Source organism: Manis pentadactyla, chromosome 3 (assembly GCF_030020395.1).
Source record: "Manis pentadactyla isolate mManPen7 chromosome 3, mManPen7.hap1, whole genome shotgun sequence".
Classification (NCBI taxonomy): Eukaryota; Metazoa; Chordata; class Mammalia; order Pholidota; family Manidae; genus Manis; species Manis pentadactyla.
The window spans coordinates 22,180,413-22,203,297 of record NC_080021.1 but is presented as its reverse complement, the minus strand read 5'-3'; the positions used below and the strand labels follow the sequence as shown (position 1 = coordinate 22,203,297).

Sequence of the window (22,885 nt, the reverse complement as noted above, 5' to 3'; positions counted from 1 at the left end):
ATTTTGCAGAGTAGTTGTGTAGGTACAGTAAGTATAGGTAGGTCATGATTTCTTCATCAAAATTATCTTAATAGGAAAGTGTAAGTACTTAACTGAGTGTGAATCTATAAATGTCACCATATGGTGTGCCAAAGCTGATTTATGTGAGAACTTGTAAGTTGGTGGGGAGAGGGACGGTAACATTGCTTGTTACTTTTCCTGTTAGGTGAAATTCTAGTTTGTGGTTCATTGCTTTCTATGTTTTAGTCACTCGTTTGAAGAACTAAGAGAGCAACTGGACATGATATTGATCGCTTGTATAAGGCAGGAGTAGCAAGAATTTTGTTTGCTTTTCTTGAGTTTATGTTTCAGTGGATATAGCTGTAACATTTAGGACAGAAATGGGCCCCACTGTTGATTCACGTAATCTGTGTTTTTGATATTTTTCTCCACAATAGACTTGTGAAATCTGAAAGTTCAGATTCTCTTCTTTCCCAGATGAGTCGCAGCACTAGGCGTCATCAGCACGCAGTGACAGCCAGGCAGCCGCAGGCAGAGAGAGCATTACCTGTGACTGGTCTGTCGGTTCCAGTTCTTAGCTCTGGGACTTCAAAAGTCACTGCAAAGGCCAGTTCTGGTCAAAAACGTGGGCATGAATCAAAAACATCAAGGCAAATTAAGGAATCAAGATCACAGAAACACACACGGGTAAAGATTTATTTCCTATCTCTCTTAGTTCTACGCAGGAAGAAATCCCTTTATTCGATTCATCTAAAATATATAGCTAAAACTTTTACGAATGAAATGAAATGAAATGGTATCTATATTTTGCTTTCAAATAATCCAGTGCAAGAAGGATAATAGGAAAGTGGGCAAGGATATAAATCAAACAATTAGCCATAAATTGATCCTCTTTGAAGCTGGTTAAGAGATATATCAATATAGGGATGGGTTCTAAAATATTCTCTGTACTTTACAGTGTTTGAAACTTTCCATAATAAAAAATAAATACACACCTGTACATATCTGCTATGTGTAACCGTTACACTCAGATTTCAATTCAGAACTTGTGATTTGAATTCCTGTTAGATACTCCAGTCATCTGTTCTAACATATCCTACATGTGAGACCATGTAAATGTTTCAGATCTGTCCCTCTCACTTGTTTTGTCTTACAGAACTTATCTTTTATAGCATAGCTAGAAGGTTTTGTAATTCACAGATTAATGTTTGTACCTTTTTCTAGAAATATTAGTCATATGTTATGTTTTATTTTATTCAAGATATTAAAAGAAGTAGTTACCGAAACCCTGAGGAAACACAACATTACTGAGGCTCATGAATGTTTTACGGCATGCAGCCAGCATCTCTTTGAGATCTCAAAGTTCTACCTAAAGGTACAGTGTCTTCTCCACGAGAGGTCATATTTTAAGGTTCCTCCTTGACATAAGGTAATATTTAATGAGTATTTTTACACTGGTTGTTTATAATTTGTTGTCAGACTTTTTTCTTTAAATGGAGGTAGAAAAATTGGAGCCAAAATATTTTTTATTTGATTTATTTGATTTTAGTCCTTATATATAGGAAACTACATTTTAACTAGTATCCTCAATATTTCCCTAACAAGTCTTTGACTTAAGTTGTTAATAAGCTTCAAAAACATGTTTAATTGGTAGTTTCACTATATAACAAAAAGGCTACTGGAGTATTAAAACATCTAGTTTCTAATTTCAGATCTGTTATGAGCTAGTTGTAAGACATTGGACAGATCAGCCACTCATGACAGTTTTGTAAAACTAGACGGTGTTAGATTATCTCCAATTTCAAGAGCTTCTAACTTGAATCAGTTTTATGAGGCTTTCTGGTTAAAACTACAGAGTGACCACATGCCTTCAATTCCCTCCCTTTCTAAAATCTCAAGAAATTCAGTGTTAAAGTACAAAAGCCAAGAAAAGAGGAAAGAAAAAAATGTAGTAGTACATTTAGTACATTGTTGAACAAGAAGCAGCACACGGAAGCTTAGCACAGCAGAGAAAAAAAGAACTCACAACCCAAATGTCTGCCTAGTGGAATACCAATGTTAATCAGACCAATTCAAATGACACCATCTAACTAAAGATCTACAGAGTGAACTGGGGAACCTTCCACTTGCTGTGCACATCCTTCTTCAACAATGTTAACTACAAGGTGTATTACACACAGTTCTCTCCCCCACCTCTGTGACAGTGCAGGAAATAGCCTCTGGAGAAAAAGGAATTGGAGGCTACAGTGGAAAAGCCAACTGGCTCCCTTGTCACTCCACCTGTGACACCAGTGAACTGGCTCTGCATAGACAAGAGCTCCCCTAAGATTTTTAGTATCTCATTTTTAAATGTGACTGCAGGCAAGGATTAGCAGACTTTTGAGGAAAGCTTCTAACATAAGAGATGCCAAACCATAAAGGAATAAAGGGAACTCTTAAAGAGCAGAAAGTTGGAGAAAGCTTCATAAAAACTATAATTTGCTCAAACAGAAGATAATTGCGTCCATAAAACTAGGACAGGATGCTGTTTCCACAAACTATTTAGAACATGAAAACTCCAAATTTAAATTATGATAAAATCAATTTAATAGAAAAGCTGAACAACAGATTAAGAAATTTACCAGAAATTAGAACCAAATGGCAAAAACATTAAACACAGGATAAGAAAATGGGAGAATTAATCCAGAACATCCAATATGCTAATAATAGAGAAGTTCCAAAAGTAAAAATAGAAGAAGGAAAACTATCTAGACTATAACAAAGTTTTCCAAAAGTGAAAGACACAAGCCTCTTGCTGGAAAGGGCACATAGCATGTCCAACCCAGTTAATGGCAGTTTTCAGCAAGCCACATAATTGTGGGGTTTCACACCTGGGATAGAGGGTAAACTTCTAAAAGCTTCCCAGGAAAGTAGTTTATATATATAAAGAACCACGAATCAGAATGGCATTGAACTTCTCCATAGTAAGTAACATTGTATGCTAGAAAAGAGTAGAAAAGTATCTTCCAGTTCTGAGGGAAAGTGATTTACCGAGTATTTTATACCTGGTCTAGAATTCAATCAGGTATGAGGATTCAATAAAGATACCTTCAGGCATGGAAGGTCTAAGAAAATTTATCGTTCATATACCCTTTTGAAGAATCTGCAAGATGAAGGTCAGCAGAACAAGGGACTGAATCAAGAATTAAAACCAGAACTAACCTAGACTGGGGATGTCCTAACAGGACCAGGCCTTGGGAGCAATTAGACCAAATTGGAGCAGGCTGTGGGAGAAAGATAACCAGGTAAAAAACAATAGTAAAAGTAAACTTAAAAAAAAACCTCAGTCCAGTATATTTGAGTGTTGAAAAAACTTTGCTATACATTTAATCAGTCTATTGAAGCATCAGCAGGAGGCACCCAGAATTATATACATGGAAAACTAAGCAAATATAATTTAACTACAGTATAAATGAAATGTTAGATGAAAGAGGAATTATAATACATTATTTAGCCCAGGATTGAACTATATTTACCTAGGTCTGATGATCCAAACACTGACTATTTACTAATCAAAAAATGTGGTGTAACTGTTATTGGGAGGAAGAAAAGGGAGATGGGAGAATTCAGAGACCTGAACCCACAGCCATCACAACTGATACCAGTAGTCACTGTCTGCACTCGTTAAATGATGAAGTAGCCGTGTAAGCATCTGAGTTAGAAACATGAGGGTAGAAATAAGGGAACAGCTAAGAGAATGGAAAGTGGCTACCTCTTCTCTATGGAGCATAACTTGGAGGTACAGCAGCAGACTACCTTCAAAAAAAAAAAATTAAAAAAATTTTTTTAGTTTGTAGTCTACTTTGATATAATCATCACTCATTATTGATTTGGGGTTTATTTATACATGTATGTATTTTGGTTAGAGTATTTTGATATTCCAGGCGGAGTATTTTGATATTTCAGGGTGAGTCCAAGATTAAATTAGAATCTTTTACTTCAATGTAATATGCAAATTGTGAAATGCAGATTTTGTTTCGTTTAGGATCTTAAAACTTCAAGGGGTCTATTTGAAGAAATGAAGAAAACAGCAAACAACAATGCTGTGCAGGTAAATAAATTATTCCCAAGAAACTACATTCAATTAAATAGCTGTTTTATTTCAGGGTAGCTGTGATGCTGTTTTATGTGCACTAAGAACACTCCTTAAAATATTTCGTAATAGACACGCAAGCAGAGTATTCAGTCGTATGTAATGGGTCACTCTGTTAACGAGAGTTTCTAAAATGGTATCAAGAAAGAAAAATCTAAAAATAAAAAGAGCTGGAAAAATGAATCCATTTTAATTAGTATTATTCAAAGTTTGGTTTAATTTCTTTCTGGTGACCCTTTGAAAACATTTTCAAATACATGTGAGAAAATAGAGCAGAATCTTCATTTTGTCCACTGAGAACAATTATTGTTCTCAGCAGTGGAAGTCCAGCAAAAAAATGCTCTTCAGTGACAAAATAATGTGTGCTTTTAAGATAAAATGTGTTTTAAGATTTTAACATGTTACTTTTTGTTTTTAATTTTCTACTGTACTGCTTTGAAATTTTAACACTGTCTTTTTCTATCACTTGTGTTTTCAGTAGAAGTGAACCATAATCATATTTTTTCTCCCCCTAGGTGATTGAATGGGTATTAGAAAAGACAAGCAAGAAATAACACAGAATCATTCTCTTTGGACAATTATAAATTGGCAAGAGCTATTATTTACTACTTCCTTCCTTAGTTTGAAAATTTTAAACGAATTTCAAACTTTATTCAAAGAATAGATGTATCTCTAAAGAATTTCATATATCCTATATTTATATAGTTTTGAGGATGCTCAGTTAATGTATCTTTAATTGTATTCTTATTTTATAGTTCCACTGTATTTTATTTTTTAAAGTTAATATTTTTATATATGTTTTAAAAATTTTACTTGTGGTTATTTAATTATTTCAATAAATAGAAAAAGATTTCTTCTTGGTAAATGTCTCTGTTCTTAGGCCTGTTTAAGTTACTAAGTCTCAGTAAGATATTGTGAATGGCTTTTCTCATGCATTCCAACAGCATAATTTATTAGATGGCTCCTGATTTAGAAATATTGGCAAAAAATTCACACATCTTTAGCCATTTTTCCTTACCTATACCCTAGAGCTACCAGTGTTGGAGCCATTAATGTTTATTTAGGATCAAAAATGAAGGAACAGTAGAAATTATGAAGCTAAGACATAATGAAAATGACTGAGTACGGACTTACAAAAAAATATATCTTTTCCCATGGTAGAAAAATCTGAAAATGCATAGAGTACAAAGAAGAGTGAACAAAATTCCAACATTAACTCTGTTATCTCTAGGTAACCACTGTTAATATTTTGAAAATATATATGTAATAAGTATTTTCAAAATTGGGGTCATATGTGTGCATGAGTGTGAATTATTTTATAGCCAGCTTTTCACTTAATGTGTCATGAATTTTATTCATATATTATTATTTTAATAATGGCATAATACAAATGAACCACAGTTTAACCAGTTTCCCATTGCTGGATATATAGGTTCAGTTTTTCCCTATTAAAAATAAAATGTAATGAATCTTCCTAGTACATTACTGATTATTGCCCTAATATAACAGTTTAGGAGTGGAATTTGTAGGTTTTAAGATTTGGGGTACTATTTCCAAATTGCCTTTCTGAGAGGTCAGTTTGCATACACCCCCACCAGAGTCCCTATTTCCTTTTTTGATGACTGAAAGTAGTGAAAGTGAACTTTTTTTTAATATGTTGGCTACTTTTTAATTGCCCATTTTTATTTTGGGTATTTTGACTTTTTTCCTTAATGGTTTGTTACAGTTCTTATATTGTTATTAGCCTTTTGTCATTTGTTTACATTGTTCTGAAATCTTTAGTTTTTACAGTCAAATCTACCATCTCTTTCTTTATAGTTTCTTCCAGTTAAAGAAATTTGCTTACTGAGTGTACTTGTTTTGCTTATCCATTAAATGATTTTCTATACCCTAAAAGCAGGGCTAATATATTCAGAAGGTGTTTCTTGGGTTCCGTAGAGCTACTTGTTTGAAATGCCCCTTTTTTTGCCTGCATTTTTCACTATCATAAGATACTTGAAGGAGTGAGCCAATATTTAAAGATTCCATTAGGGTAGCAAACATTGTCTCTTAAAATGATATACCATCAGTCTTTCTTAGTGTGGAGTCATTTGCAAATTAAAACCATAATGAGATGCCACTAAACACCCACCAGGATGGATAAAATTTTTTAACTGGCAATATCATGTCTTGGTGACTATGTGGAGCATTGGAAATCTCATGCACTGCTGGTGGGAATGGAAAATACTGTAATCACTTTGGAAAATATTTGGCTATTTCTTATAAAATTAAATTTACCCTTACCATGTGACTCAACCATTTCACTATTTATCCAAGGTAAACTAAAGCATATGTCTATACAAAAAAATTGAATGTACGTACAGTGGAGGTTCACCATATACTCACCAGTATAAAGGAACAAACAAATATGCAGCAAACTAGATGACTCTTAAAACATTATGCTGAGAAGGGAATACCAGAAATACAAAATTCTAGAAAAGACAAATGCAGTCACAAGAAACAGGCCAGATGTTGGAGAGATTGGAAATTGGCACAGGAAACATTTTGTAATGATGTTCTATATGTTCTATATCCTGTTCGTGATGGTGGTTACATTGCATATACATTTATCAAAACTCATCAAACTGTATACTTAAAATTGTTGCATGCTGTATAACCTGGGCACTAGAGAGTTCTCTGAGACATGTAACTCAATACAATCACTCTTCCTTGATTTCCTTTTTAAATTCCATTGTGCCATCAAAGTCCCAACTTGGTTCATATGCCCATATAATTGATCGGGGAACCCTGGAGCCAATCTACTTGATTTAATTGTTATATTGTCTGTTGTATTAGGTTGAAAGCCATATGAAGCTGCTAATCCCCAGCCACTTCTGCGCTCAGAAAGGTCAATTTCAAAGAAATCTACCTAAGTTTTCATGTTAGGTCTTAGTCCCTAGTTCCCACCCACCATCTACATCAAATAGTTTCCAAGGGCTTCGTACATTTGCTCCAGCTTTGTTGCCGTGCGAGGCCTGTGAGCCTTAGGTGTTAGCTGGTGGTAGAAGTGAAGAGGAGCTGTGTGGAGAGAGGCAAGGGGCACCAGATACATGTCCTTGCCAAGGAAACAATCATTGTGACCTGGGAAGCTTGTTCAGTCAATTCAGTTGGTCAAATAAATTGTTTCCTAAATTGTTAGATGCCTTACTGTGACTCCAAAGCTCGTTTCCACTTGTCACCTCAGGGCATGGATTCCCGTCAGGGTCAGAGGTTTGGACTGGAGCCTCCCTCATTTGGGCTGCAAACTTTCCCTGTCCCTCTACACCATCCATACTCAATTCTCCTTACCCTTGACTTCCATGCTGTGCTCATACTTAATATCGTTTGTGAACTTTCCACAAAAAAATGTATCAAAGTGAAAGTGATTAAATGTATTTCAAAAAATCTGAAAAGAGAGACCCAAAAGGCCCAAGAACTTCAGGTCAATTTTTGACCTGTGAGGGCATTGAACAAGAAACTGCTGGCGAATACCACTTTGTATGAGCCAGAACTCGTGGAAGAGGCAGGCTGGGCTGAAGCACAGCTGCACAGACTCTGGGGCTGTGCTTCAGGAGAGGAGCCTGGCTGACCAGTTTTTGTAGGTTGAGCTTGACAGGGACTTTGAAAGGTATAAGGAAAGGGAGTATAGGCTGAGCTTAGACACCAGCTATCTGGGGAGTTATTGATTCCTAATATAGGAGTTTTACACCTATAATAGCTGGGAATACAGCTGGAAGCTCACACTCTTCCAAATGACAAGTTTAGAATGAGGCCCATTTTATTGGGCAAGAGGGAGCCACAGGGCCCAACTCTCAGCTGTGTTATACAGCAATGGTGTATTTGGTAAAAGTGTTCCCTGCATAACCTGGAAAAGGGAAGTTGAACCTAATAAACTCATGGATGTGGTTCAGATTATTTCCAGGCAGAATGTGAAAACTGTCAGTGGGCCTTTTGTGTGTTTATATAGCTGAATATGATAAGATACAGGAAAAAACAGGAGCTCAAGAAGGAACTGTTCAGTGTTCTAGCAGCATTTCATGAGGAGATCATGATGGCTTAGGACATTCTGGATTGGAAAATAAAATGGTTTCCCACTTCCAGTATCTCTGATGGCAAAGGATTCCCAAAGGAAAAAGATCAGACCAAAAGTGTGGTTATATAATCCTTTATTAAGATCTTAGAAATATTTAAGGTTAATGATTTATAAGTAGACCCACTCAGAGACAGAAGGGCTTTTAAGAATCTTAAAGGTGTTGTCCCACAGCACCCCTGACACCTGAAGTAAAGAGAGATCTTGCCTGAAAAGAATAGGGAGTGTGGCTTTTCTCTAATGGACGAGACTATAACTTCAAAAAATGCCCACAAAATATATCTTTAATTGAAATGTAATTTACATACCAAAAAAAAAATCACCCTTTAAAGTGTAAAATTCAGTGGATTTTAGTGTATTCACAAAGTAGTGCAATAATCACCACAATGTACTTCCAGGTATTTCTCATCACTGCAGACAGAAAATCCCATTTCTGCTGGAGTCATTTCCTAGTCTCCCTTTCCCCGACCACTTACTTTCTGTCTTTATGGATTTGCATATTGTGGATATTTCATATGAATGAACTGATACAATTTACGGCCTTTTGTGTCTGGCTTCTTAGCATGAAGTTTTCAAGGTTCATCCATGTATAGCATATATCAGTATTCATCCCTTTATATAGCTGAATAATATTTTACTGTATGAATTTGCCCCCTTTGTTTATCCATTCATCAATAGATGGAGACATTTGAACTGACTACACTTTTTGGCTATTATGAACATTTGACTGTGGACATCTGTATACAAGTTTTTGCGTGAACATCTGTTTTCAGTTGTCTTGGATATAAATCTAGGAGTGGAATTTCTGGACTCTATGGTAACTCCATTTTTAACATTTTTGAGAAGATGGCAGACCATTTTCCGAAGCAGCTGTACCATTTGACATTTTCCCCTAGCCATGAATGTATTAGGGTTCCAGTTACTCCACATCCTTGCCAACACTTGTTATTATTTGTCTTTGACAAATGATAGTGTGAAGTGGTATCTCATTGTGGTTCTGATTTGAATTTCTCTGATAACTAGTGATGTTGAGCATCTTTTCATGTGTCTTTTGGCCATTTTCATATCTTCTTTGGAGAAATGTCCACTCAAATCCCTTGACCATTTTTTAATTGGATTATTTGCCCTTTTATTGTTAAGTAGTAAGAATTCTTTATGTATTCTGGATTCTAGTCCCTTACCAGATATATGATTGATAAATATTTCTTCCCATTCTGTGGGTTGTCTTTTCACTTTATAGGTTTATCTCTTACATTTAGTTCTGTGATCCACTTTGAGTTAATTTTGTATATCATGTGATGAAGGGATCCACCGTTAGTCTTTTGTATATAGGATTCCAATTATCCCAGTACTGTTTGTTTAAAAAGATTATTCTTTCTCCATTGAATTTTCTTGGCAACATAAAGTCCATAAAATTTCAAGGAATTTGTTTCAAAATGGATTGGTGCCTCTGAGTCACCAAATTTCAGTGGGCAGAAAGCAAGATGAGAAAACCATGCATTCAGCTGCAGACATGGACTATTTCCTATGCTAAAGAAAGACTTCCAGAAAGTCAGAGCCAAGAGCCCACAGCATAAGCCAAGAGTGGTGGAGTCGGGAACCACTCGCAGGTAGCAGAAATAAACCCTGCTTCTCATATTTTTCTAACGATGAGAACTGACGACGTGTGCCCGGCTGGATTCAGAATTACTTTGAACTAATGACTAGTCCTGCCGTGAAGGGAAGTATCTGTAGTTACCGTCTCTGCCTCACCATGGCTGTTGGATGTATGGGTGGTGGTTAACCTTGGGTATTTTAGGCACTGTATTCTGGGTTTTAAAAAGCCATACCCTAAGAAGTCTCATCCCTATCTGGACCAGATGAAGATCACAGAATACAGGATTTGAGCCCCTATTGGGAAGAAATGAGCGTATTTTGCATGTCAGAGGAGTGGAAATAACTGGCTAGAGAATGAAATGCGGTGGGTTAGATATGGCCCCAGAGGTTTGAGCTCCCCCCGTGAAGAGGTGGATCCTCTCTCCCTGGCCCTTGCGTCTGGGCTGGCAGTGTGCCTTGCTTTGGCCAGTAGGATACGGTGTAAATGACATGGCAGGAGCTAAAACCTAGGCCCGGAGGACCTTGCAGCTTCTGGTTTGTTCTTGCAGAAACTTGCCCTGATTGCAAGGGAGAGACATAAAGGCACTGGTTTAGCCAAGATGATGAGAGGCCATTTGGAAGAGACCTGGGGTGTCCCATCTGACAGCCAACACCAGATGCAAGACAGGGAGTGAGGCATCTTGGACCTTCCAGTCCAAGTTGCTCCAACTAAATACAGCCACATGAGTGAGCCCAGGCAAGAACAGCAAGGAACTGCCCAGCCAACCCACAGAATAGTGAGAAATAACGCCTGGCTGTGTTCTAAGCCTCTAGGGTGTGAGGTGGTTTGTTTTGCATAAACAAACATTAGGCTCCATTTACACTGAAGAATTAATTGAGAGGTCAAGTACACGGAGGAAAGTTGCAGAAGCTTCATTCCCTACTTGAAGAAAAAAAAAAATAGCTTCCTTTTGGACTGGATTTGCCTTTCTCGTGAGATTCAGAAAACTTGCAGAAGAGCAGTGCCTCACCCCTTGTGCAGGTGAGAAAGTTGCAATTAATGAGGTGTTAGTTGGGGTCTTTCCTGGATGTTGACTCTGAGTTCTTGGGAGAAAATAGGCTTTATGCATCCAAAGAATTATAGTCAAAAGTTGCTGAAAAATAACTGGCTTTGTTTATTGAGAACAAAGTTTTCTTTCTACATTGCAGGCCCCAGTCCCAGCTGCTAAGGCAGAACCACACCATCAGGGTGAGCGTGAGAGCAGGATGGGCCTCGCCTGGGAGACTGGAGCGAGGGTGAGAGGCCTGGTCCGTGGGGTGCCCCTTCCCCCGGGCATGGGCTAACCGTGCATGGTTCCCATTCCTGTCTTGTTCCCACTGGGCATCCTTTTTCACCAGGCCACTCCTCTGCCCTGCCCTTCTTGCTGTGGCACTGTCTGAGCAGTGTCTATTAAGTCTTAACACTCTTCCAAGAAAAGGCCTTATTCATATCCAAGGGGAAAATGAATAGAGAGAGGATACAAGGCTAAAAGAGGAGTTCCTGCTGTTTTTCTTTTATACAAATGTGATTCCATACCCTCCCAGGGCATGGTTTAGTTACGTTAATGAGGTATTAAGATTTGCTTCCTTTAGTGGAATCAAATTTGATTTAATTTGGAAGACCACAGGTGACATGCTAGTTAATTTCTGGTCATATATTCAAATAGTTCTATTATTCAAGATTTTATACACAAAAGTTAAAAATACTATTTATCACTATTAGACCATTATTTAGTCATAAAAAGAAAACCTTTTTAAAAAGAGAATTTTAAAATGCACATTTAAGAAGTTCAGGTAATACAACGTTAAGGTCATACCTGTGATCCCCCTGATCCCATTTCCCAGCTGTACCTGAAGCAAGAAGCCTTTTAAGGCGGACATTTTTATGCAAATGCAAGCATATTATACATGTGTCCATTGTTTCTGAAATGAGTAGACTCAACACCCCTTTCATAAGAACTTTAATGTCCCCTTTGCTGTCATGAGGTGAAGTTGAAATTAATAAATATGGTCTTAGGGCAAGTTCTTAGAAAATGAAACCTGAGGCAAGGATTAGGTGCTAATGCTTTACTTGGGACATCCGATTCCAGGGCACTGAATGAAGAAGAAAAGAGAAAAGGCAGGGGAGCAAAGCGGGGTGATACATGACTGCACTGGCCACTGCTTCGTGGGCCCAGGGGACACACAGCCAGTCAGCCAGCAGGTGTCTCCTCAGCCACACGGGGTGTGGCAGGATAGGTGGTGTCTGGAGAAACCGTGTTTCAGAGAAATATCAGGGAGGAGGAGGAAGAGGATTATTTATCTGCTGGGCCCCTCCCTCTGATTGCCTCCTGTTTGGCCCCAGGAAGACTTAAATCCCCTGCAGTGCAGCTTTTCATTCAGGATCTGGAATTGATGACAAAACCCAGAAATTCAAGTGCACATCTCCTTAGCTGGGCTGCCTGGCAGCAACCAGGGAGTGGTGGGGGGCAGCTGCGTTTCCAGATAAGAAGTTGGTTGGCTCTAAGTGACAGAAACACCTGGGGCAAGCTGAGCCAGCTGTGGCGGTGCCCCAGGCCAAGTGAGCCGCTGAGTCTAGGAGACAGACGGTGGCCTTGAGGGAATCTGAAGACACACAGGATGCACCCAAGAACAGTAATGTATCCTAACATGCACTGAGGAATTTTTTAAAAAATTGATATCCCCCAACTGCAAGGTAAAGATGTTTTAGAAAAGGCATGTAGTGATAATAAAATAATATGCATTTCAATATGGAGATGTTGGGGTACAGTTACACTGAAGGACAAACTTAAGTCGCCAGATATTTGTCTTTTACCCAGATTTACCACAAATGAGGCACATATAAAAGGATTTAAATGTTCTGTATTGGTGACTCAGGTGCCATGTACATGCTTGTTACCTGTGACTTTTTATAAAATGCCCTGAGCAAAACAAAAACACAAACTTTCTCCCTTATGGTTTTTATCCATATGGTAGTTGCATACCTAGAGAATTCAGAATATATTGGATCAGTCAAAACAGTGTTTTCATATGAAAAATGTAGTCAGGATCAAGGCTTACATAATTATAAACATTTTTCACCTACAAGAATAACTCAGAGGACATGGTTTCATTGGATGTGGGGACTGTCATCTCACTGCAGCAAGTCTACCAACTCTGGCTCTGGTTCAGTAAATATGAACTGTCCATCCCACCCATCATTGTGAGAATAAAAGAACACTAACAGTAGCATAGATTTCTAAAATGCCCCACAGAATATTCTAATGCAGTGACATTCCAAATAGATGTATTTAGCTATTGATGGTCACACTGACCTTTTGCTTCTTGTTACAAACCAAGCTGCAGAGATGATCCTAATCCATTAGTCTTTGTGCACTTGTGCAATTACATCTCCAGGATAAATTCCCGCAGGTCAAAAGGTGTGTATGTTTTAAAATTTTTATAGATATTGCCAAATTGCCTTCTACATTATTGCCAAATATATCCCTACTATTGGGTGTATAAATGCCTGTTTTCCAATCACTTCACACCCTTAGGTATTATGGGAGGTTTTAATTTTTGGCCAACTGGTTCTTTAAAGGTAAAAATGAAGAACTTTTAATGTTGTATTTAAAGCTATTTTCAGATCATTTTATTTCACGTAGTAGTCTCCAGCTTTGATTTGTTTCTTTATACAGAACTTCACATGGATAAGAACGGATTTTCAGGGTTACATAGGGTAGAACAGGAACATGACTGAAAGTTAGGTGGATGTACATAGGTTTTGGCTCTAAGAACATAAGAACTTTCCAACAGTTGTAGCCATCCAGCAATAGAATGGCTCAGGAGATGAAGAGCTCCCTCCAATAGCCGAAAATTTTCAATCTCAGGTGGATTGAACAACTGCAAGGGATATTCAGGAAGAGATTCCTGAGTTTTGTGGGATATGACACAAGGTCAGTGTTTCCCAGAAATGTAGTACTTGGACCATAGTGTATGTGGGATGACTTTAGGTGGTATAATATCTTAAAAAAATTATAACTGGTGCATATTCATTTTTATATGTATATACTCTGTTGCTATATTACTAACAAATTATATACCCTAAGACATTAAGGTAGTATTGCTCAAATTATAAATAAAATTTGGGCAGTAATGTGCTTGATGACTTCTGAAGTTCTCCAAAGTGATATTCTATAGTTCTAAATGTAATCTCAATACTACTAAATTTTCAAACAGTAGAAAGACTTCTCATCCCCAGCCCATGACATTACAAGCAATTTAAACACAAACCAAGTTCTAGTACTATGAGAATTTGAGGACTTGAAGCCTTGTGCACAGGTCAAATCTCATGAAAACTTAGTCAAAAATGAGAGCTGAGATCCCTAAGCCCCAGATGAAGACCCATCCTGAAACTGTACACAAGATACCCCCCCAAAACCTTCTAGTGGCAATCCCTTTATCCATCAGCACCTTCCAGGGCCTATACTGGAGGAAGAGAAGAGCAGGACATGTCTTCACATTTCCTGTGGTTATCATGAAACCACCAGCCAGTCTACCATATTTAGAGGTGAATATTTATTTAATTCATATATCAATTTTACATGATAGCCTTGGTGCTATAAACATAGGCACATATTTTTTTTAACTCAAGGTACATTTAAAAATTACTCCCTCTAGCCCACTCTAATCCCCTCAAGATAGAATAATATTTGTAAAACAAGGGCCAGGAAGGCCCTGCTCATTAATTTTAGGAGAATCCTTCCGACCATTAAGACCATTCCTCCTGACTTCAAGCAGGTTCAACAAGCTTCTGGACAAAGGGTCATGCATGTTTCTGCACTTTAATTCCATCAATTGATAGGATTAATTAAATGCTTCTGCCTGGCTACTTTTTTAGTAGGTTTATGGTTTTGTTTCTCTTACTTCAAGTCAGAAAAAAAAAAATTTACTCTCTAAATTCCTATTGGTCTTCTTTAAACCCTTCTGGGATGATTTAAAGATACTCCACAAAGGGCTCACCTAACCACACCTACTAGCAAATGGATAGCTTCCCACTAACTACATTAGAACATTCATTTGTATTGGTTTGCCCTTATGGGACAAACACTATGAATTTAATAATTCACTAATTCAGATAAGAAATGGTTGAGCACAGAGCAAACTGGACAAAAACGAATTCCCCCAAAAGACCCAGTTGACATATGAGTTTGTGTCATTTACAACATTCGTAACACACATCAAGACAAGATTAAAATCTACATACAGTGGAAAGTCGTAGTAACTTGAAATTCAGAATGAGAAAAAATGAGTATTTGAAATTGATTTCATCAGAGCCACTCTGATATGTGTTTGATTCACTTTATCTTGGAAGGAAAAAAAAAAAAAGATTCATTTACACATTTCTTTCAGTAAAATTTTGTTTCTTGCTAATAGAACATTTTAATTCAGAAAATGCATTTTTATTCAAATACATTTTTTTCTAAAATATAATTATTTAAATTTTTATAAATGTAGAGAATGTAGTTTCTGTTGACCCCCACCCAGATATTAATCAGCCCAACACTTAAATGATGAAGAAATATTTGTAATTATGATCATTTAAATTCTGTCTATAAATATATAATAGCATCTTTGCAACTTAACGATGAGTAATGAGTAATTAACTCATACTTCATGTAGTACTGAGCACCTTAGATTACATATTGTTGAATTAAACTATTGGCATTAATAAATGTATATTAATGTTTTTTTACAATGCACAAGTATAATTCTTTTGTATAACAACATTCCAGTGATTTTGAAAATATATAATGAAAGAGTACTGTATCATTTACAAATGCTTCAGAGCTTTCCTACAATATTCAAGCTGCAACTTTAGCATTTTAAAATAGGAAGCCAAAAAAAAAAAATCAGTGTCCTAAAGCTGTATTTCCCAAAGTGTTCAGTAAGTAAGTGTAAGGAATGGCACATAGGATTCCCCCTAGAAGAAGCATTAGGTAGTACATTAAGGTCTTGGAGGATGTCTGCACTTATGAAATCTGTTTAACACTTCTTAACTAAGATTTAAGAAACATTTTTCATTAGCAAAGCTCTTGTTCCCCCACCCCCACCTGTATGAGAACACCACTCAATCAACGCCCCTTGTGATACATACTTTGGGGCAATGCCGAGGTAAAATAAACCTTTGCCACACAATAAACACATGTCTCAGTGAACAAACTTATATTCCTTTAAAACAGTTCACTTCTTAAAGCTCTTTGCATAGGTACTTGTTAAAATACAATTCTGAAAAAGCACGTATTTGTTTATGTATGCTGTGGGGGAAACAAGGGTACAAATGCTTACAGAAATTCTAGGGTTAATTCAAGGTTTGAGAAAAGTGATTCCAAAATCAAATAGTGTGAAATATTTTCAGAGACTTTGCTTCAAAGGAAAAAAGAAAAAGTATTAAATCAGTAATATGCCTATATGGTGTCTGAAAATATTCTTGTAGAAAAATATCAGGTCCTTATATTTCTCTGGGATTCCAAAAGAGCCATGGGTGCTGACAATAGATTTGATTATAATGCTGGGTCTATATGGAAAACCCAGCATCATCCAGAATTATATGAGGCTGCTCTATTACTGGTTCAAAAATGCATGCATACAAGCACAGGCAGAAACAAAGGTCATTAAATTGCTCAGTACTTTCATTGAAAACCACAAAATGGGGATAATTCGTTGACCCCACATGAGCTGTTATATATGTACATATATCAAATGACAATCTTTTAAAAAACTAGCCCATAATTTACTTTCTATAAATAAAGCTATCTTTCTTGGCTCTAAGACAGCAGACCTTGGTGTGAATACAGTCCCAGAATTAATCATTTTTCACTCATACTGCTCTTCAGCAAAGCCTTGCAATTTAAGCAGCTACTTTGGCTCAGAGTCAGCCACGTACAGTGTGGATCAGTATCTGATGCTTTATTTAATTCCTGCTCAGCATATGCTAATGAGAACACTTCAGAATCTTTCTACATCATTGAAAGATAATTCATTAAGAAAAAGTAACAGCTGCTTCATATTTAAAAAGAGGTGGGTTTCCATTTGAAGTACCTTTCTTCCCTTACCGGCCAAAGTCAACTCAGTTAGAAGTAGGAAATAAATCACAACAAAACAAGGGATCATTGTTACAGGGAAGGGAGAGAGGCGAAAATGTCCATTCTTCATCTATTCAGCCCTTGCTCACCTGGGTAAACCAGTTGCCTAGAAACGGGTAGGCTGAAGATCTACACATGCTGTTCTAATGCTCTGGCCCTTGATTGTCATTACTTAAAAGCTATGCTATGTTATTTCCAAATGCCTTCACCTCTTGACAGTTTTTACTGCTAGTTTGACTCTGATGTTCCTTGTCTACTTTCTTAGGGTACCCCTTGTGGTTGGTGAAATTGACAGAGGACTCTGGGGCAATTACACAGGATCTAAAGCTCACTGTGGCAGGCTACATCTGGCACGTTGCTCGCTGCAAATGGTGTCTGATGTTACACTTTCCAGTGGTAATAGCAGCCTCCTTTTCTCAAACGTTGCCCCTCTGTTCAGGCCACCAAGCCCAGTCTTGTAATCTTAGCTGACAGGAAGGAATGAATGATGAAAACAATCGGCTTTGGGCAGGAATGAAGGTCCAGTTGCTGAAATTTAAAAAAGAAGAGAGCACGACAGATTTTCAATTAATGCTGATACAGAACAGTCATTCACACATCAAATGGATCTGTACACTTCTTGCTTTCAAGTGTTAACTGGAGCAATTATATTTTTAAATCCTTGACCCCCAAAGAGATATAAGAAATCACTCTTTGAACTTATTCCTTACATCTCATGTATCTTTTTTTCCTGAACTAGGTTCTGCGAAATTTATATATGCCAATAGCATAAATATTGATGTTGCCTTTCTTGACTGTCTAAACCATTTATTTTTGATATCACAACAGTGATATTATTTATGTTGGATGAGGTACAGCACAAAAGCAGTACTAAATTTTGCATCTTTAAGATTAGGTTTGAGCCCGGTTCTAACACTTTTTAGATATGTAATCTTGGACAAGTCACTTAAAATTTTTCTCAGTCCTGCCTAACTTATGAGGTAATTAGGATATTAAATGAGATGCATATGTAAAACTTCTCATAAACTACAGAACGCAGAGCCCATGTTCCCAAACAGTGTGTCCCATGCTCTAGGATTGCTGTCAGCTTGTACAGCGCGTGTCTGTGACGCCCCTTCTGAAGTCTTACCTTTCTCAGTGCGTTCATACAGTGCCCACACATGGCTGGAGCGTGAGAGTCTGACTGAATTTTTATCTCCTGACCTAATTCAGGAAAACTGGATGAGTTGTTACCAATTCTCAATTCTGTTCTGATAATGACACTGTTGGGGAGTAACAACTGAGTGTATAATAATATCTAGCAAAGCTAGGGCTTTATTTCTTCACGTACCAGGCACTGTGCCAAATATTTTCTCTATACTACCTTATTTAATTCTCACAAAATCCCTGGGAGGTAGCTATTGTTATTATCTCTATGTTTGATATGGGAAACTAAGATTTAGAGAAGTTATAAAATGTTCTAAGATCATAGATGTTACAGTAAAGAGAAGGCATGGGCTCAAACTCAGGGCTATCTGATGCCGGAGTCAGGGCTTAACCACAGTGTCCCGACTCCCTCACACTGAACACAACTGTTGGAAGTAGTCTTAAAGATTACCTACTGCAGCGTCTATGTTTTACAGATGGGGAGACTCAGACTCAAAGAAATAAAGGACTTGCCCAAGACAATCAGTGAGTCAGTTACAACTCAGAAAGAAAGCACAAATCTTTTGACCATCAATTTATTCCACTTTCTACAACTCATCTCTGCTCCCTTCCCCTCCCCGGAAAGGCCCCCTGGGGCCTGCCTCCTGACAACTGCTTAACTAGACACCCAGGGAGCTGTATCTGAACTTGAGCCTATCAAACTAATGTAGTGGCAGCAAAAACTCAGTCCTTCCTCAATCTTGCATGTCAGGTCATAATTACAAACAGAAAGGCTGAAATTTAGACAAGCGATTTACCTCACGGGCAAAAATAGCCTTGGATTTTCAAGCCAAGGATAAAGCAGGAGACTGGTTCTTGTTTTTTTTCCACTTTGCTAGGGAATATTCACCTTTAGGAAAAAGTACACAGTTGTGTGATTGATGGAGCAGCAACTGAGCGAGAAGGATCCTTAGTAAAATGGACCTTCAAGTCATTTATTTCCAAACTGGTGCCTCCACTGAACTAACTGATTGAAACACAAATAACAAAATCCTATAAAATTCTGTGGATCCATTTTAAAGGTCAGAAAAATGACTGGCTGGAAGTTGTTGTCAGGAGTTCAGATCAGCTTCCAGCACAGGGCGCGGACTTCATCATGACTGCCTGGGGCACCCATGGTGAGGAATCTGGGACCGGTGTCAGGGCCAGCTGTGTCCTGTGATCGAGAACAGAGCTGCTGAAACTGAGATTAAGGACCCTTACACTTGCCAAAGTGTGGTCCTGGCCCTTTCCTTCTGTCAGCCCCTGCCAGGTAACCCTGAATGGTTATCAGCGCATTATCGATGAAGTCCCACAGGAGAAATGACTGACATAACTGTGGAGAGATGGAAGTGGAGGGTGGGGACTACGGAGTAAAGCCAGAGCTGAACTGAGATTACTGCATCTTTAAAACTGAGATTTATCTCTGTATTTTATCTATTTCCCTTCCCTGTTATCCAGTCGAAGTCAGTAAATATTTGTGGACTAAGCCAGTGACTAGGAAGGACTTGAGCAGAGACGAGTTATTACAAAATCAAGGTCCTCTGAATTTCTGCATTTGACAGTATCCATGAGATGCCGTGTCCTCCTGAAAATACCAATAAGTACACTGGCTGGGAAGTAGAAGAATGTGCAGTTCTCACCCTTCTGTGCAACTGAAGAAACGTACTTTTTCACCGTGGTAGGCAATAATGGCCACAGGAAATCATGAATTTAAACATATGGGCTGTTTGCTTTGATATGAGAAGTATGTTACCTTAGCTGACAGATTTCATAATTTTGTTGCACATTATTTGACATTAGCCCCCAAATTCTGGGGGCCCTTTTCTGGCCCTCTCTCCACATGGGTAGAGCTGCTGAGTTTCTCTGTGTCCCTGCTGCCCCTTGTACTCTGCTCCTGGTCTAGCCCCTCCCACCTCTGTGCTCTCTGCTCTCCGCTGTTCTGAGAAGAGGCAGATGACCAGGACTGCATATTTTGCATCCCTGCATCCCCAACAACCTGCACAATGCTGAGGTTAGATTAGATGCTTGATAATTTTCAAAAAATGAATGCTACAGTTTGAACTGGTGGGACCCTATTTGATAAGAATTTAATGCTAACTTTGTCAAAGATTCTTTATTTTGATTCAAATATTTAGTATTTTAGTGGAAAATGAGACCAAAAGAAAGGAGCTTTGGAGTAATTGGATTGAAGCATAGTATTTCAAAGATCAAATAACATGTGAGCCTGCAAATACTTTGTTAATGCTCAGTTGCTAAATAAATATAAGGCAGTGTTATATTTGTGAGCCATTATAGGTGTATCGCACCATGAAATATACAAAATCACACTGTCTAAAGAAAGGTACACTTACAATCTCTCCATCTTTGCCTCCAAAATCCAAATACAGCATCCTGACTCCATCATCTGAAGACATTTTCAGCTTTTCATAAGGAGACTGTATGATTGTCTTGGGAAAGGCACCTTCCTGTGGTTCAGTGGTAATAGCAAATCCATTCTCATAATGTATGGTCAAACGGCACTCCTGGTTTTTATAGGTGCAAGCTGATTGGAGGGGAGAGAGAGGGATAGGAAGTATGAACAATGGGAGTCAGTCCATTTTCCCGTGCACTTAACAAGTCCCCTCAGTTGCAGGACTCAGTTACAAACAGCTTTCTAAAGTTAAAAATTAGTGATTGTTCATGAAAATAGTCTCCTTCTATTGATGTTGATAAGGTAATTTAACTTGCTGCATCAAACAAAAGGAAATAAAGTGAAAGAAATTCCTTTTGCTGGGATTTACTGAATTTTATCTGGGCTCTAACTCTTATCAAGCCATCTGATAACACACAAGTAGACAGGTGTACTTGCCTTCCAATGGCCATACCTCAAGCCAGGGAAAAAAAGCAACTTACATTTGATTTAGAGTAAGCTACCATCATCATCATCATCATCTTACACACACACACACACACACACACACACACATTGCCATGCCTACCACCTGGTGAAAGAAATAAGTATGCTCCCCCATTCCACTACCAAAGTTAGTAAATGTAACACAGTCAAGAAGTCAGGAGTGAGTAGTTTATTTTTTTAATCTAATTTTTAATTCTAAAGTCAAACAAAGTTCACTTTATAAATAGAAAGGAGTGCTTTTTAATTCCCCTAGTGATCTTGGGCCCTGGAAAAGCTTCTGTTGCAGCCAGACGTCAGCTGGGGCCCCTCCCATGAAGAATGCTATTTCCTCCCTCCGCCCAGTGTGGCGTCCAGGAGCCTCGCTGGTGTCCACATGGTGCCCTGTGATCCAAGGGAACAAAACTGAAACCCTTGATCAGGTCAGGTGCCAGCTTTCATCTGCAGCCCTCACTGCATTTAGGAAAAGAGACCAGTGCTTTAAGTTTATGAAATGGTCGGGGGCATGCCCCCAGAATCCTGCTTCTCATTTAGGGAATGTTGTGAATGTTTAAAACCCTTGACCAAAGACTTCTGAAAAAGGTTAAGGAACAGATTGGATTTTTTGCCTCCCAAACCACTACATTTAATAGACCCTGACAAATAAATTGGCTCAGGCTTTCCTATACATCTGAAAGCTCTTTAGAGAAACCAGGGCATTTTCTTTGCTGGGTGTGGGTGGGAGCTGGGAGGAGTCCGAGTAAGGGCTTACTGATCACTCCATCCTATCCTTTGCTCAGCTCAACTTTATAAATCAAACTGGATTTTACTATACCACAAACTTCTGAAGCAGGGCCTTAGCTTAATATTACAGGTGAAAAAAAAGCAAAGCTCAGAGAGATGCAATGCATCATAACCCAGGTAATTTACATTTCAGTTCCACATTCCTTCTCCTCTGTGCCAGGTGTCTTTCTCATACTCTGGTACTCAGGAGACGGAAGGGTGCGGAGAGGCACCTTGGCCAGGAGTCTCTCAGAGCAGTAACAGTGGGGTGGGTGAGGCCTTCAGAGTTTGGGGGAGCTCCACCTGCTTACAGAATGAGGTGGCTTTTAAAACATACATGCCTTCCTCTGACTTCCCACAGGCATCTTTCAACTTGTGACTTAAGGGCTGATATTTTCCAAAGGTGCCCTCTCTAATAGGTTTATGAGCCTTCCGGGAAGACCCCCTTGGTAAATCTTAAGGTATCCCATCAGAAAGGCCCTTAGACCTCTGCCACCCTCCAGGCCAAGGATGAGAGGGGCACACTCATAGGTAGGGCTTCCCATCTTGGATCCCCCTTTTGGACACTTTTCACTTGTACCTCCTGCAGAATATGAGGGTGGATGGGCTTTACATGCGTTTTCCCTTTTCCTACCTCTGTGTTGGAACTTTAAAGCTATGCCACCAGATACTCTGAATCACTCTGATCGTGATTACTTTTAATTCCAGTTGACCTCAAATGCTATTTTTTGTGGCCTTTTATATAATAGACTCCACTATCTGAAGGTGTTCTCAGTCCACACAGGATAAACTAAACACATTATCAAGTTAATTGAAGCTCTGATTAAAACAGAAGCCTATCTCCAGCTCTGCAGGCATCTTTCAATTTGAAACTGGGTTGCTCCTTTGGTTATTTCCATAATTTCTTCTCTTCCACCACCCAGCTAGGTCAGTCTGCAAAATGTTTTGTTATTTTCTTTGCTGGTCTATCAACAACCTCACTGTTTACTGTCAAAGAAGAGTTCAGCTTATTGAGAGAGATTTTACAAAATTTGTGGAATGTAAACTAAGCCAAATCCCTGGGGTCATCTTCATTGTTTCCTAGA

The 22,885-nt window shown here is 38.3% G+C and overlaps 2 protein-coding genes across 4 annotated transcripts in view; one reads left to right on the top strand and one right to left on the bottom strand.

Moving 5' to 3' along the window:
- MTBP (MDM2 binding protein) overlaps positions 1-5,919 on the top strand; it is a 77,966-nt gene extending 72,047 nt beyond the window's left edge. For all 3 annotated transcript variants that reach the window (XM_057497790.1, XM_036876422.2, XM_036876421.2), the window contains exons 19-22: positions 438-687; positions 1,262-1,375; positions 4,025-4,090; positions 4,648-5,919. In XM_057497790.1, the coding sequence (XP_057353773.1) occupies positions 438-687; positions 1,262-1,375; positions 4,025-4,090; positions 4,648-4,686 (469 nt within the window). In that variant the 3' untranslated portion in view covers positions 4,687-5,919. The remainder of the gene's footprint in view (positions 1-437; positions 688-1,261; positions 1,376-4,024; positions 4,091-4,647) is intronic.
- An 8,470-nt stretch (positions 5,920-14,389) lies between these two features.
- The window catches only part of SNTB1 (syntrophin beta 1), a 227,767-nt gene continuing 219,271 nt past the window's right edge, over positions 14,390-22,885 (bottom strand). Inside the window, exons 6-7 of the mRNA XM_036876299.2 lie at positions 20,497-20,687; positions 14,390-17,506 (exon numbers count right to left, since the gene is read on the bottom strand). Coding sequence (XP_036732194.1) covers positions 17,414-17,506; positions 20,497-20,687 — 284 coding nt within the window. The 3' untranslated portion in view covers positions 14,390-17,413. The remainder of the gene's footprint in view (positions 17,507-20,496; positions 20,688-22,885) is intronic.